Below are 16588 nucleotides of genomic sequence, written 5' to 3' on the forward strand. Positions count from 1 at the left end.
TAAACTAAAAACGGTTAGTAATTGAATTTTGTAAAGAGAGAAAAATCAAGTGGAGTAATAATAATGTTATTTGTAACTTCTTTGGCCAGAAATTACTGCACAATGATAGGCTTGGTGAGTTGTTTTCCAAAAATCAGGGATTTTCCTACTAATTTGCTCTGCCAATTTCTGTGCACAACTGGACTGTTTTTTTTTTTTTTTGCTTTTTTGTATATATATATTTTTTTTTATTTTTATTTTGCCTAGAAATAATTTTGCTGGTGACTTTCACACCGCGCAATTTGTATTAAGTGTCGACCAAACTGAATCAATAGTGTTAGATTTTTGCTATCTTTATTTTTCAAAGTAACTATAACAAACCTCGTCGACAAATTTCAATGCAGGATAAAAATTAATCCGCTAGGTCGATATATTTACCTATAATCTGAATTAAGTTTGGGTACATTAGAATACATACATATAGGCTGATAGCCTCTGCTGCTAATTGCCTTGATTTTACAATATGATTATTTATTATTATATTTCAAATAAATAAATATATATAGGGTGGGCCATGTAAAATTTGCTTTTTGAATCGGCTATAAAAAAAAATTATTATTTTCCAAACTTTTTTTTTATTTTGAAGATTGAACATTGTCATTTATGAATGAAAAATAATATCGTTCAAATGACTGCCACGACTGGCTTTACAGTGGCCATTCGATCAACCCAATTTTTAGGCACATTTTCGATTGTTTGGGCTCCAATTTCATGAATGGCAACTTCGATTTCGTGTTTTAAAGCATCAATCGTCTCTGGATGGTCCGCATAGCATTTGTCTTTAACGGCTTCCCACAAAAAAAAGTTCAACGGGCTTAAATCACAGCTCCGAGGCGGCCAATTGATATCGGAATTTCGGCTGATTATTCGGTTTTCAAAAACGGTAGCCAAAAGTTCGAGTGTAACTTTGGCAGTGTGACAAGTTGCACCGTCCTGTTGAAACGAAATGTCGTCCATGTCATCCTCTTCAATTTTTGGAAACAACTCGTTGAGCATGTCACGGTAACTCTCGCCATTTACTGTAACCGCGGCTCCTCGCTCTTTTTCGAAAAAAAAAATGGCCCGATGATGCCGCCAGACCAAAACCCGCACCAAACAGTGACTCGTTGTGGATGCATTTGCTTCTCTACAGTAACGTGTGGATTTTCCCGTGTGTGAGCCCCAAATCCGACAATTTTGCTTATTGACGTAGCCATCGATGTGAAAATGAGCTTCATCAGAAAAGAAGAAGACTCTCCACTTTGGAAATAGGTTTTCCATATTTCCCAATTTTGTTCAAGCGTATAGCGTCCCATTTCGTAAATGTCAAACCTTTAAGTAAATTATGAACACATTTGACATGTCATTTGTGTTAATATACCATTCTCAAAAAAATAGGTGGTTCAAAAAGCAAACGCTATATGGCCCACCCTGTACAAGTACATATGCAATAAATTGGCCCTCTATATGGAGATATGTTTATCATATTCAGAATAAATATGCTTAATCTGAGCAAAATTGTTTTCTATCCTTTAATTAAACCGGTACTCCAGAGACTCCTCAGGCTGACAAAGACTCTACGTCGATTGTGGTGGGTGTTCTAACAGTTCATTAGGTATCCATACTGTGAAACTTGGCTTTACTTTGAGTGTGCAGCTGTCTATAGGATAAGGTGGAATCATATCAGCATCTATTCCTTGGCCGCCAGTCTAAGTTTCAGTCATTGTGGCTTTCACTGTTTAACTACACCTGCGAAGATAGAAGTTTCGGGTATTAGTTGCCCCAATTTCTTTATTAGCTCGAATGATTACCGCAGCCGCAACTAATAATCGTTCGAATCGCTCTTTTCTGCTTGTTTTTCCGCCATTCAGTGAGGCCACAATCGATAAATTTAAGATTCAACCCCAGTGAGTTTTTTATCTTAAGCATTTATTTATATACCCATTTATATAATTGGCGCGTACACCCTTTTTGGGTGTTTGGCCGAGCTCCTCCTCCTATTTGTGGTGTGCGTCTTGATTTTGTTCCACAAATGTAGGGACCTACAGTTTCAAGCCGACTCTGAACGGCAGATATTTTTATGAGGAGCTTTTTTTAGCGTTATTTTATTATTACGTTCCTTTTCTTCCGAATAACCTGAGTTCTATTGGAAGTGCGTGAATAATAGTTTCGAAGAAAGCGAGTAAAATTTAAGAATACTTCAAATACAGCTGAAAACATTGACAGATACCCCTAAACCATTGGAAATGAATCACAGTTTATAAAATAAATTTACACTATGCCATACGCAGAATCGCCTTGAAAGATTGCTCTTCCACCGAAGAACATAATTAATCTTGTCAATTACTATAATAGAAATTGCGCTTTAAATCAGATCATTCAGGCCCCATCTTTTTTAAGAGTATGTTTATCATTTTCGCTACTATAGTCGGCAACAAGAATGTTAAATTAGAAATTTCTTCAACGAATTGTGTTTATAGTTTTTGTTACAGCATAGAACATTCTGAATACTTTATTCGTGAAAGCTGCTGAAGTAGATATGCTTGGTCGGATGCAATTACGAGTAATTCCGGTAACCTAGAGTTTTTTGTCGTGTGAATTTACAATGAATCAAGTGTTATTTTGCTCAGGGCAATTAATATCGGTGCCCGTCTTCTATTTATGAACGCTTTTCTAATGTCTTCAGAGTTTTAAATCTGTTTTGTAAACTCATGAGTTCCAATAAGTGATTTTCTCTTGGGCTATTATGTTATTTCATCTATGATTTACAATTTTGATACGACCAAAATTTTACTTTCGGTAATTTTTTTTTAAATTCGGCATTTGAATAATTGGTCCATAGTGCATGCGCTACGCCTTCTAAAGTGGTATATTGTGCTTGATCGAGAGCCTGTAATTGGAGGCTTCCAATGAATTTGAATACTTTCTCCGCCTTTTTTCATATTTCCAATGGATTTAGAGTCACACTACCTACTTAGGCGTGTGAGTGTCCGTCTTGCGAGAGCTACACATTAGCAGATCGTGCACTCTAGCGTCTAATCACTCAGCTCTTAAAAATGGCATACGCCGTTTTTAATAATACGAGGGTTGCCATTCATATTTTACGCCCAATAATGAAAACACAGCAAAATACAATAAAAATGACGTCATTGTTTTTCACAATATTCTTGTTGGAAGTCAATAAACTTCTGCATTCGCTTGGACCAACTTTCAGATCACTGTTTCCACCCAGAAGTGGTTGTCTACAAAACGAGCTTTTTAAAGGATTCAGACGTTGAAAAACGTTGACCTTGCATTTTATTTTTAAGGGCACCTTGTCAAATGTTTGTGCTGCTACAAGAATAACAATAATAATAAACAAACAGGATAAAACCGAATTTGCATTATGATAAATACTTAAATTGTTTTAGTAGGAAAACATTAACAAATGTTACATGCTGAAACGGTCATTTGTCTTGGGAAATCATATTCCTTGCCACTGCTAATGGCAATAGAGTAAAATTATCGAACACATTCTTTTCAATTTAAGTGACACAAAAGAGGCACGAATTTAAAACTTACCGTAATTCCAATGATGAAATAAAAATAATTGCACCTGCACTAATAATTACATGCACGCACTAAACGCTTAATTTTATTTATTTTTACCAGTGAGTTTATAGTAAATTATATCTATTAACCTCGTTACAAATACAACTATGTTAAAGAATAATTAAATATAAAATACAGTAGTTACATGTATTTTGTTTTTATGTATGTAGTCGTATAGTGACATCACCTTTTTTATATTTTATAACCAAACAATTCTAATGTGAACCTTATTGTTTTTTATTTTCTTCTATTCCTTTGCAATATCCATAAAAAAAACAAATATATCAAATTCTTGTGGTAATGGTTCATTGTGTGCGTCTGTAACATCCTATAACAAAAACAAAAATGCAATCCTAATAAAAAAATCGATCAACTACCAACTAAATTCATCCATCCATCAACAACCATCGACCAATTAAAATCTTACGTACACATCTGCTTATTGTGTAACAACAACACAAACCATTTTAATAACCACCGCTATCGCTGTTGCCGTCTTTAAATGCTGATCGCTTGCTACTTACAACTATACGCTTATTAATAACATCTTGAAACCTGCGGTGTCAACCATCTGCCTAAACGCCTAACCACCACCCACTTGTTTTCGTGCTCTCACTAACGACTTGATTTAAATCCACATGTACATATGTACACATGCACTGCTACCGCATATTAATCTCATGTACTACGCTCACTCCCACACAAATACACATCCAACTGCATCGAAAATTTGCTGTACATAAAATGCAAAAAACCGAACGTCCACAAAACGCACGAAACGCACGTATCAACAATCATACACCATTGCTTCTCGTTTGGTTTTTTCATAACGTTTATCCGATCGCCTTCCACCTGTTTCTGCTCATTCTTTGCTGCTGGGATGCAATCACACACATTCGTACTTACACCTCATAATAAAAAAAAAAAATAATATAATCAATTTGTTAAAATTCGTATTGGTTTTGTAAATACTAAAGTCTAAAGGATTATGGTGTTGCCTCAAACAGATACACTTTCTGCCAAAAATGCTTCAACGACATTCAAGGAGACACCGTTACTCTGGGCGATGATCCACAGCAGTCGCAAACGTAAGTAGCTACCGTTATAAATATAATTTTTTAATACAATATCGTCTGAAGTCTTGAAAATTAACAGTAGATTATGCTGTCATTATTTCAATTGAATTTTTTCGTTTTATTTTTAAAATTTTCTCCACTCACACACTAGTCAAATTCGCAAGGACCAATTCAGAGAGATGAAAAATGATCATCTAGAGTTGGAGCCGTTTGTTGATTGCCAGGAATGCGGTCGCAAGCAACATCAAATTTGCGTGCTCTGGCTAGATACCATTTGGCCGGGTGGTTTCGTTTGTGATAATTGTCTTAAGAAAAAGAATTCCAAACGGAAGGAGAACAAATTCAATGCGAAGCGTTTGCCCACTACAAAACTTGGAATTTACATTGAAACACGTGTGAATAACTTTTTGAAGAAGAAAGAGGCAGGCGCTGGTGAGGTTCACATCCGTGTTGTGTCTTCGTCAGACAAATGTGTTGAAGTAAAACCGGGCATGCGACGACGATTCGTCGATAATGGTGAAATGTCTTCAGAGTTTCCGTATCGTGCGAAAGCGTTATTCGCCTTTGAGGAGGTGGATGGCGTCGATGTATGCTTCTTTGGTATGCACGTACAAGAATATGGCTCAGAATGCCCACAACCGAATACGCGGCGTGTGTATATCGCCTACTTGGATTCGGTACACTTCTTTAGACCGCGCCAATATCGTACTGCAGTGTATCATGAAATACTGCTGGGTTATATGGATTATGTGAAGCAGTTGGGCTACACAATGGCGCATATTTGGGCGTGCCCACCATCCGAAGGCGACGATTACATCTTTCATTGCCATCCGACAGACCAGAAAATACCAAAGCCGAAGCGCTTACAAGAATGGTACAAGAAGATGTTGGACAAGGGCATGATTGAGCGTACCATACAGGATTACAAGGATATCTTGAAGCAGGCAATGGAAGACAAATTAACTTCAGCGGCAGAGCTGCCTTATTTTGAAGGTGATTTCTGGCCCAATGTGTTGGAAGAAAGTATCAAAGAGTTGGATCAGGAGGAAGAGGAGAAAAGGAAACAAGCCGAGGCAGCAGAAGCTGCTGCAGCAGCCAATGTAAGATTCACACTTTGAATTTCATGTAAAGTGTAAAATTAATTTTTTTTTTGTTTTACTTCACAGATATTCTCCATTGAAGATAATGAAGTAAGCGGTGATGGCAAGAAAAAGGGCCAAAAGAAAGCTAAAAAGTCGAATAAATCTAAAGCTGCACAGCGCAAAAACAACAAGAAAACCAATGAACAACAGACAGGCAACGACCTCTCCGCCAAGATCTATGCCACAATGGAGAAGCACAAGGAGGTGTTCTTTGTGATACGTCTGCATTCAGCGCAGTCAGCTGCAAGCTTGGCGGTAAGCTCATTCAATTACAATTAGATTTACTTGTACTTATCTTACATATACAGTGTTTTCTTAACGCCATTGTGATTGCGTTATCAGTGAATTTGCGAACTTTAACTTTAAACCACGCTTTTTGTTTTTACAGCCCATACAAGATCCAGATCCATTGCTAGCCTGCGATCTGATGGATGGCCGTGATGCATTCCTAACACTGGCGAGAGATAAACACTACGAATTTTCATCGCTTCGACGCGCGCAATTCTCAACACTCTGCATGCTGTACGAATTGCACAACCAAGGCCAAGACAAGTTTGTCTACACGTGCAACAATTGTAAAACAGCAGTGGAAACACGATACCACTGCACCGTTTGTGATGTGAGTATATGTGATATTCCTTTTTATTGTTTTTCTTTTTGCATGATTATAAATTTTAAAGTTACAACCGATGGACGTATTTGAGTGGTTGTTGAATAATATTTTAGCTAGTAAAGCTTGTGAAAGTATCCCTGTTTTCCTTGTAAGCTCGCGGTAATTATTTAAAATATTTTGCTTGACGAAATAAATTCAAGGAAATAATTAAGGTTTTGAGTTGAATTTTTGCTTGTTGCAATAAATTTAAAGAAATAATCATGGTTTTTGTTATGCGGCTTTAACCTGTGATGTCGTATGCCAAATTTTTGTTCCACATTTTCTGTTACTCTCCCTGCTGTTTTCTCTAAATTGAAAGGAAATTCAGCAAAAAAGAAGGCACTTGCTCCCACGACAGTCGGTTCTACGTTACCGGCACGAACAGAATATTTAACAGGTTGAGGACTGTGACAGTACCAGCAGTATTCGCCAAACCTTTACAGGGACTGTTTATGCTCTTACAACAACAACAGCACTTGATGCTGCTAGTTCAAAGCGTCTCATTGAAAATAACTGAATTGGAAGCTTTCAAAGATAATTCACGAGGATATATTAGGGTTTGCTGTCACAGTAAATGAGCAACGCATTGCTTTCTTGCTTTTCTACATGAAAAAAAAAAGATATCAAGCGTAACACGGCTGCCACAACAGCCATTTGGCGCACCTTGCAATAAAGATATCGAGAATCTGAAGTGTTCTCGGTCGGGTTTGTCTTTTCATGAGCAACTTGTCTCCTCTAATCCGGCGCGTGCAAAGCTCAACAGTGCGATTGTGATAAAATTCCAGTGCCATTGATATGTCTAATATCGGATTAAAATTGACAGATAAAATTTAACTGGCGAGTATGTCGTGGTTAGAGGTTCGCCCACTTCTGATCGAAAACGGTTGTCAGCGGTTTGTGATCAGTAAAGATGGTAAAATTCGTTCCCTCTAAAAAATAACGAAAGTGTCGAATGGCTTTGTAAATGGCCAAAAGCTCCCGGTCATAAGCGCTGTATCGTGGTTCGGTTGGGATAAACTTCTGCGAGTAAAATCTTAGTGGCATCCAGCATCTGACATTAATGCTACCGACGCGCCTCTTAGCAGAAAAACTAAGAGTGCCGCTTCCGCTAAGTGTTTCTTTTTTTTGTTAATTTTTCAAAAGCTTGCGTTGCTTCTGTTGTCCAGGCGATCACTGTTCTATAACGCTTTTTGCAGGGGCCCATTAGCTTTAGCAGTCGAATTTCGGTAGCAGCAGTATGATGCAAAAATGACTTATAAAGATTTTTGGCTTCCAGGAATCTTCTTAATTTGTGAACATCTTTCGGCTTTTTTTTTAATTCGAGTATGCCTTTTACTTTCCTTGGTAATGGCTTGATACCTTTAGTCGACACGAGGAGAGTGTTGCAAAAACTCAGCCCCTATAATTGGATGTGCAACCTCTGCGATTATGTATAACCAGGAAAATGGTCTGCGTACACCCAAATTCAACGTAAAACGTTTCGTGCCATATGTGTTTATTTGCGTGTTGTTAGCAGCAACTAATTTCATAGCTGCTGTGTGATCACTGCCGTTCGAACGTTTGGGTATCACTGAAATCTCAGCCCCGTGTCGACGAGAAATTTTTGGAAAGATACTCTATCACGAACATACGGGCGGCTGGAACTAAATCAGCTCCGCGGTTGCCGTTCTGCGGTTGCCTTCACCAAATGTGCGATGGTACCAACGGATGGTTGTGCTGCTGATCGAGCCTTTATTGCGCGTTGTTTTTTGTGTGGCTGCAGGCGCGCAGTACCACCTTCACGATTGCATTCCTTTTGCCATGCGCTACGACGGTCGTTCCCACAAATTCGGTTCTACGTAACCGGAACGACCCGGATTAATATTCGGCTAAGGACCGTCACTTCAGCAGCATTCCCCGTATATGTATTGGAAATTTATATGTTGCTACAACAACAACAACGGTTATTAAACTCTAATCGATCTAATCTGATCTCCAATTCAGAGGTTGCAGTTGATATATAAGGAGTGCTGATGTCGTTCACGTTGCTATTCGTTGGTGAAACATCCATTATGTTGTCGGCTTTCCTAGCTAACTCTTCAATGTTGTCCGCCAGCGTTGTTAAAATATGTTGCACGTGCACAGGCAAGCGCTGCAGCCAAAGCGATTTTAAAGTTTCTTTGTCCAAAGTTCGCACGCTTCGAACAAACGTTTTAGCCTTTTTTTTTTTTATTTAATTCGCCGAATTCGTCAAAGCGGGGGAAGCTGCAACTATATCCGTAGCGTGTGAAAATACTGCAGAATAAATTTCAGCAACCACCGTAAATTATTTTTTGTGCTTCTACCTGCGTGAACCAAAGACATGAATCTAATTTCCAAAATGGTGGCGGCTTAAAAGCGAGCAGTGCCACGTGAACTGGTGTAACAGCGTCTTCAAATCGGTCGTCACTACGGGGCCACCACTTTATAGCTAGTAACTTATTTATTTGACTTTATTCAATATTAATTTATTCGTCCTGGCGGCCAGAAAGTTAGTGAGTGAATGATGCTGGCTGTGTTGAATCAAAGAGACGCTATTCTCTCGTTCCTCGTTCGTTTACGTTCCTCGTCTAGGGTGTTGCCATCCAGTATTGACAATAAATATTTTATTTTTTTTCGAAAGTATTGTAAGTAAATTCTGTCATAAGAAATTTAAGAATGCTTGGAAAGTTTAAATCGATAGAGGTGATTTTATTTTGTATTTGTTCACAGAAATGAGATATTTCATCGCCGATGTGTTTGCATTAACAAATTGAGTTGTGAAATTTCTGACTCCCTGAAAGCACGGAATAGTTTCCGATTCCGTTTTAAGAATTGATAAACGCCAAACTATCTTAGAAGTTATCTTTTCCAAAATCGGCTCGCCTGTACCCTCTGAAGGACTATTTTTTGCTGCTAAGTTCCAGCATATTCAATGGAGTTTCACATTGTCATTCATTAGTACCTGCAATTCCAAAGGAGTCTAGCTATCTTCGCCTATCTCTTAATATCTAAACATAACATTTTGTTAATTTCTTTATTATAATTCTTTTAATATTATTTATGCACGCTTTTACAGGATTTTGATCTCTGCTCGGTGTGCAAGGAGAAAGTCGGGCATCCGCATAAGATGGAGAAACTCGGGCTGGACATTGATGATGGCTCATCGCCAGCTGATCTCAAGCAAGCTAATCCTCAAGAAGCACGCAAGCAATCCATACAGCGCTGCATTCAGTCACTGGTTCATGCGTGCCAATGTCGTGACGCCAATTGCCGTTTACCTTCGTGCCAGAAGATGAAACGCGTCGTGCAGCACACAAAGAACTGCAAGCGAAAAACCAATGGTGGCTGCCCAATTTGCAAACAACTCATTGCGCTCTGCTGCTACCACGCCAAGCACTGCCAGGAACAGAAATGCCCAGTGCCTTTCTGTCCAAACATCAAACATAAGCTCAAACAACAACAACTACAGCAAAAGTATGATATTGCTATTGATTTCGAGAAGTTTTCTTTATTTACTTTAACTTACTTTTTAATCACAGATTGCAACAGCAACAACTATTGCGCCGTCGTATGGCGCTTATGACTCGTACCGTTACCACACCTGCAGCACTAACTGGTGGACCTGGCGTTGCAACTAGCCAGGTTGTAGGGCCGAGCGGAGTTGTCGGACCTGGTGCTGTTGGAGTGGGTGTGGGCGGTGGCGTTAATGTTGGTGTTGGTATGCAAGGCGTTGGCGTGGCTCAACCGAATATGCCTGGTCAACCAGCTTTGATGGCAGCAACCGGCGCAGGCGGAATGAGTCCTTCTACAGTAGCAGTACCTTCACCTGTGTCGGCACCTATGGGAGGCATGACTTCACCGCATCCGCATCAACCTGGTATTGGTATGAAACCAGGCGGTGGTCATTCACCTTCACCCAATGTTTTACAGGTGGTTAAACAGGTTAGTATTAGAGAAACCAATCTCTTACAATTCAATTTAAAATTTTTAAATGAATGTTAACACAAATAAGTAATCTTAAGTAAGCTCATAATAATTCGTCACAATCTTGCACATAGGTAGATAGTAATTTTTCGCACTTAAACTTCAAATGGTATTTTTGTTTTGTGTTCAATAGGTCCAAGAGGAAGCAGCACGCCAACAAGGCGGCCCAATGCCGCCTCCCGTAATGCAACGTCACATAGGAGGAATGCCAAATCAAGGCAATCCTGGTGGAAGTATGATTGGAGGGAATGTTGGAAATGTGCCGGTTGGTGTTGGCGGTGTAGGTGGTGTAGGCGTTGGCCAAATGGGTCCTGGTGGCGTAAATGCTGTCATGGGCAATAGCATGCCTATGGATCAATGGGGTGGCGGTAATCGCTATCAAGGCAATGCCAATCAAGGCATGCGTCAACCAAGCACAGCCCAGGTTCAAATGCAGCAGAACGCCATGCAACCGGTAAGTGGATAGAAAAAAATGAAATGTATCACATTTGTATAGTATATACTTAAATGTATTTATGTTCCTTTAACTATTAGAATATGATAAGTATGGTTGGAGCTGGCGGCTCGAGTCAAATGATTGGTGGCCCAGTCAGTAATATGGGCACTGGCAATGCTGGTGGCAGTAATATGCCTGGTGGTGGTGGCGTTAGCATGGGAGGTATGGGCGTTGGCGGCCAGGTAGGTGGTCCAGGTGGCGGCATTCGACCGCAGGGTGGCCAGCATGGAGCAGCTGTTGGTAGCGGTCAAACGCTGAACGAAGCCCAGCTTGCGCTTATTATGCAAAAGATTAAAAACAATCCCTCACATGACAACCAGCAGATATTGCAAGTCCTTAAACGCAATCCGCAAATTATGGCTGCCATTATAAAGCAACGCCAACAGAGCCAACCAAACGCTGGAAACGCTGGTGGCGGACCAAATGGAAATGGACCGCAACAACAGCAGCAGCAGCAACAACAGCAGCAACAAATAATTCAACAAAACCAACAGTTGCAGCATATGATGAGTCAGCAGCAGCAAATGTCGCAGGCGAATCAGCAACAGGTGGTAATGCAGCCGCAACAGCAACAACCAGGGCCGCCACACCAGCGAATGCCAGGCATGCAAAACCCGATGATGATGCAACAACAACAGCAAGTTCCTGGTGGCATGCAGCAGCAAGGACCGGTAAGTTGTTGAATAGCGGCAGCGAGTTCAAATTAAATTGTGACTAACTCTTTTAACTTGTATTCTCCACAGATGCCTAATGTGCAGTGGTTTAAAGCGCGTCAAATGCCAATGCCCAACTACCCGCCTCCTTATCCGCAACGACAACGTGCACCGCCACAGATGGGTGGTGGTGGCGGACAACAGTTTGCCGGTGGTAACTTCGGTCCTGGTGGACCAGGTGATCAGTACGCGGCCGCAGCAGCAGCGATGCAACAAGGTCTAAAACCACCAACACCGCAACAGCAAATGGGTGGCATGTCAGGTGCTGTGCCACAACAACAGCAACAGCAGCAGCAAATGATGCAAGGTGGTGGTGTGGTAGGTGGTCCCGGTGTCGGCATGGTGGGTGGTCCCAATGTAATGGGTCCACCAACGCCGCATACTCTACAACAGCAGCTAATGCAAACGGCGGCACGTTCGTCACCACCCATACGTTCGCCGCAGCCAACGCCGTCACCGCGTTCAGCGCCATCCCCACGTGCTGGCGGTCCATCGGCATCGCCACGAGCCCAACCTTCACCACATCATGTGATGAGCCATTCACCAGCGCCACAAGGTCCGTCACACGACGGCGGCCTACATAATCACGTTGGCGGTATGCATGCGCCGCACCAATCACCACTGCCAGGTGGTGTGTCACAGGATGTAGGTGTAGGAGGTGTTGTCGGAGGTGGAGTGGTCGGCGGTGCCGGTGGCGGCCAAGCCGTTACCGATGCATCCGATCAGCTGACCAAATTCGTGGAACAGCTCTAGTGTAGCAATTAGCAGTTGCAGGCACCACCTGCATTCAACAACAACAGCAACAAAATGTACCCGCGTTATTACTGAGACAAACCGAAATTGAATAACTACAGGTTTTTCAATTATACAATATTTTTAACTTTAGTTGAATTTTTATATGCTATATATGTTAAATATTTGTGGTACCCACATTGAGGTTACTGATTTTCAAATTACCTACCACTATAAGTTAGGTTTATGGATTATTCGTTTCTTTGGATTATATGTAGACTTAATAATTAATGAATCGCGTTTAAAACTTTGTGCAGCAATTATCACCTGTTCGATTGGAACCACAGTTCTTCCAATCGATGAGATGCATGCATGTAGCTAGTACTCAATATAGACAAAATCGATCAAACAAACAGTATAATGCAGCTTAGCTACCGCGTGAGATGAATGCACACTAAACCCTGTGCGGTTGCGTACAACTAATACGCGTGTTGTGTTTTTTTTTTTTTTTTTTCTAGAGAAATTTATGTTTTCAGGCGTATTTAGTTTTATGAAAAATATGAAAAGTAGTAATCTTTAGCTTTTTGTTAAAACCGAAATTGTGTCGCCTGTTCGAAGGCTGCACCTTCAAAGCATTGATTACCAAATGTAGCGAAACTTATCGTATATGCAACCGGCCCCTTTGTACGCATTGGAATTATCCTTTATTTAAGTTTTTTTTTTTTGTTTTTTTTTGGTAATTTTCTGCTTTTATAGTTAACTTGATTATACTCATTCTTAAAAAGCCGTTGAATACACTCTGCCACATGCACATGCACATATAGTATATATATAGAAAGATCCATGAATGCAATTTAAATAATTAATAATCTACCATAAATCATAGTTATGTACATGTAAATTTAATGTAAGACGTAAAAGTTTATTTTTAACACATTGAGAACTGCAAAAGAATAAACTACAAAATCAAAACACAAAGTAATTTTGTATAAAAAGTATAAAAGGAAACCAAGAGGGAATGCAGTTTTTGTAAATATACATATATTTTTAACTAATAACATTTTTATTTAATTATTAAATAAAAAGCCACAGAAAAGTTTCAAAATGGTAAAAAATGAACAAATGATGAAGCAAGCAACAAGTTGCATGTATGTATATTATTAGTGTGCACACCTATAGCATTTTTGATTACTAAATATTTTAATAGCCAAGCACTTTTGCAAGATAAAGTTTCGTAATTGGGGAATAAATTGTGCATTAATAAAGTAATCGCAAAGAAATTGCCAAGTTCAGCAACGTGCAACTCTGTATTCCGTTTAATTTTTGATTGTTTCTTTGTTTTTTTTTTTTGCATGCGTCAAAAGTGGAAAGTAATAAGGCTTGAGCATAGACAAAATAAAGTTGATCTTAAATGTCATTAAATGATAACATTTAAGAATTCACTTTTTCTGGCTACGATAATAGGTCAAATTACGCTGGTTATGTTCTATATAGATAGAATAGAGAGGGATGGTACCGATCTTAACGCATTTATTCTTAAAGTTAAACGCAGTAATAAATTGAAAAAGGCAATGGCTTACATTAACAACTTATCGCCAAATTCCCTATTTAAATATCTATCAACACTATTTCTATTGCTTACTTAGTTTCCCAATTGATTCGGTTAATACCGCAGTTGTGTATCATAAAGCGGCTTGATGCGTACACATCATTGCATACGACATCCAGTAACAATATAAAATGTGCCTTTTCAGTATTTATACTTTTTATGTTAATAATTCATTAATTAGTATGAACTTCATAAGAATTTCAGCGATTCCAAATTTTCCATAAATCGCTACGAAACCGGCGAAGGACATTTCTTTTCATATGCCGACATAAAATTCAAGCATAAAATACAACTCTTATTGATAGCATGAACTCAAGTGGATTACTAACTCCAACGTCGTATGTATTTGCTTGAGCTCATTTTTTCATTACTTACTCTACAGGATAATAATGAAATCTTAGATGCCTATTGAGTAAATTCTAAAAGGAAAAAAAAGGCTACACAAAATACCTAATTGTGAAAAATTAAAAGATTAACGAATCACTACGAAATTTGATTGATTGGAGTACATATAAAATGAAACCAAAACTAAAAGAAAACAAGATTTTATTAAAAGAAAAGTGGAAAACATGCCCAGTATATGTTCAAATACATATTTTCACAAATAATGGTTTGGTTCATTAACTCGAACACCGCTCCAAACGCGAGTTTTCATACATTTTCTAGACTAAACACCTAATTTACGCATACGCAAATAAAAGCTATACTATTATTTCAGAAAAAACACACAAAAATAAAATTAAAAAACAAAAAACCAAAAAAATATATATGAACTAAGTTAAATCTGCGCACATAATTCTCATTAAAAAGTGCTCTCGCAACATGAAGCATATATTACCATCTTGAAAACAATAACTTTAAGTAATTTAAATCGAGGTTAAGTAACTCTTATTTTTGTTTTTTTTTTTATAAAACTTGAACCCCTTAAAAGTTAAATATTTCATAGTTGTATGTATGGTAAGTGCTAGTGCACGCATGCTTAGTTCTATTTTGTGATAGCTTTTTATATTATAATATTAATTTTATATAAAATGAGCGCTGTTTAATTTTTCCTTCATTTTTGATATCTATAAGTTTTACTTGAAAATATGTTAGCATTTGTAAAAAGTAATATACATATGTATGTACAGTATCTCAACATAGTATATCAACAACAAAGTAATATACATATGTATGTACAGTATCTCAACTCTCATGCACAGTGCTTGCAACACAAACCCATACATAAATATACAAGACGCTTCGTTTTTGTATATGTGGCTATGAACGATTAATTGGTCTATACATACTTACATATAATCAATTTATTATCAGCAGTTGAACATAAAATAACGACAAATTTAGGTTTTTTTTTTTTTTTTTTTTGTTTAATAATTTGGCAAATGTGTGTCAGATTTGCATGGGTGTGCGTGTGCGCACACAGAACCGCCCAAGTGTACGCACACACCCCCATGCGCGTAAAACAAACATATTTTCACATTTCAATACAACAAAATTCACCGCTGTGACTCATACAACATGTGTATGTGTATGCATATTCGCCTTAGACACAGTGCGCACGCTTTTAGATACATACCATACATTTGCATTCTACACACACATATACACGTGCACAGAAAGGAATACATTATTTTGGTAAGGTTAAGGTGTAGGTAGCTACACCGTTCTTCGATTTTGTGTGCTGCACAATTTTCGCTCGGTGAAACATTTGCTGGTCAACCGCCCGCCGCCAACTAACGACAGTTAAATGAAAATCGTGACGAAAATTGTGCAGTGCATTGAAAATTACATATAACAAATTTCAAACTAAGTTCTAAATGAAAACTGCATTGTACATAGAACATAGCGCGTAGAGTAAGAAAAAGAAAATAAAGAGAAAAAAAAAAACAAAAAACGAAAAAAGAAGCAGCGTAAGTTACTTATTCAATCAATTAAAAAATCGTATCGAACTCAAGTTTTTAATACATAAAACGCAATGTTTATTACAAACATTTGTAATATTCATAAATGTACATACATATATATAATCATACATATTAACGTATACATACATACATACATACGATTAGCAAGATAATTTAAGTTAATTTGTAAGCGTATTGAAAACTAATGGAAAGCACGTAAAATTTATTAACAATAAAAGAAGTCGTTTTTAAGGGATAATTCCGAAATTTTTGTGATTTGCATACAGATGTATATGTGTAGGTATTCGTGTTTCAATGTGTGTGAATAGTAAGTAAATTGAGAGAAATAGGTAATATAAGGTTAAATACATAAAAATGTAACAGTGAATGCATAAAGCTATAATTTCTTTACAAATGTAAGTAGTTCAAAAGTCTTAGTGTGGTCTTACAAATAAAACTAACAATAAATGAATAAAGCAAGCAAAAAACAAAAAAAAAAAAACAAACAAAAAAACAAAAATGATGACGGATCTTTTTATTTCGTCTTTTGCGTGTAAATTTTTCAATATGTTAACTTTAAACTTTTCCTTAATGTATTTATAGAATATCAATGAAGAAATTGAAAATTAAAAATTTACTTTAGTAAATCGTAACCTATAGTCTACAGCCGT

General features: G+C 38.0%; 1 protein-coding gene across 9 annotated transcripts in view; it reads left to right on the forward strand.

Moving 5' to 3' along the window:
• Positions 1 to 16176, forward strand: part of LOC128858199 (histone lysine acetyltransferase CREBBP) — a 33320-nt gene extending 17144 nt beyond the window's left edge. For all 9 annotated transcript variants that reach the window (XM_054094262.1, XM_054094255.1, XM_054094256.1 and 6 more), the window contains exons 9-17: positions 4587 to 4697; positions 4837 to 5785; positions 5852 to 6082; positions 6216 to 6446; positions 9556 to 9953; positions 10019 to 10421; positions 10597 to 10917; positions 10998 to 11630; positions 11703 to 16176. In XM_054094262.1, the coding sequence (XP_053950237.1) occupies positions 4587 to 4697; positions 4837 to 5785; positions 5852 to 6082; positions 6216 to 6446; positions 9556 to 9953; positions 10019 to 10421; positions 10597 to 10917; positions 10998 to 11630; positions 11703 to 12425 (4000 nt within the window). In that variant the 3' untranslated portion in view covers positions 12426 to 16176. The remainder of the gene's footprint in view (positions 1 to 4586; positions 4698 to 4836; positions 5786 to 5851; positions 6083 to 6215; positions 6447 to 9555; positions 9954 to 10018; positions 10422 to 10596; positions 10918 to 10997; positions 11631 to 11702) is intronic.
• Positions 16177 to 16588: the final 412 nt, after the last annotated feature.

The sequence above is a fragment of the Anastrepha ludens genome, chromosome 3 (genome assembly GCF_028408465.1).
Source record: "Anastrepha ludens isolate Willacy chromosome 3, idAnaLude1.1, whole genome shotgun sequence".
Taxonomy (NCBI): Eukaryota; Metazoa; Arthropoda; class Insecta; order Diptera; family Tephritidae; genus Anastrepha; species Anastrepha ludens.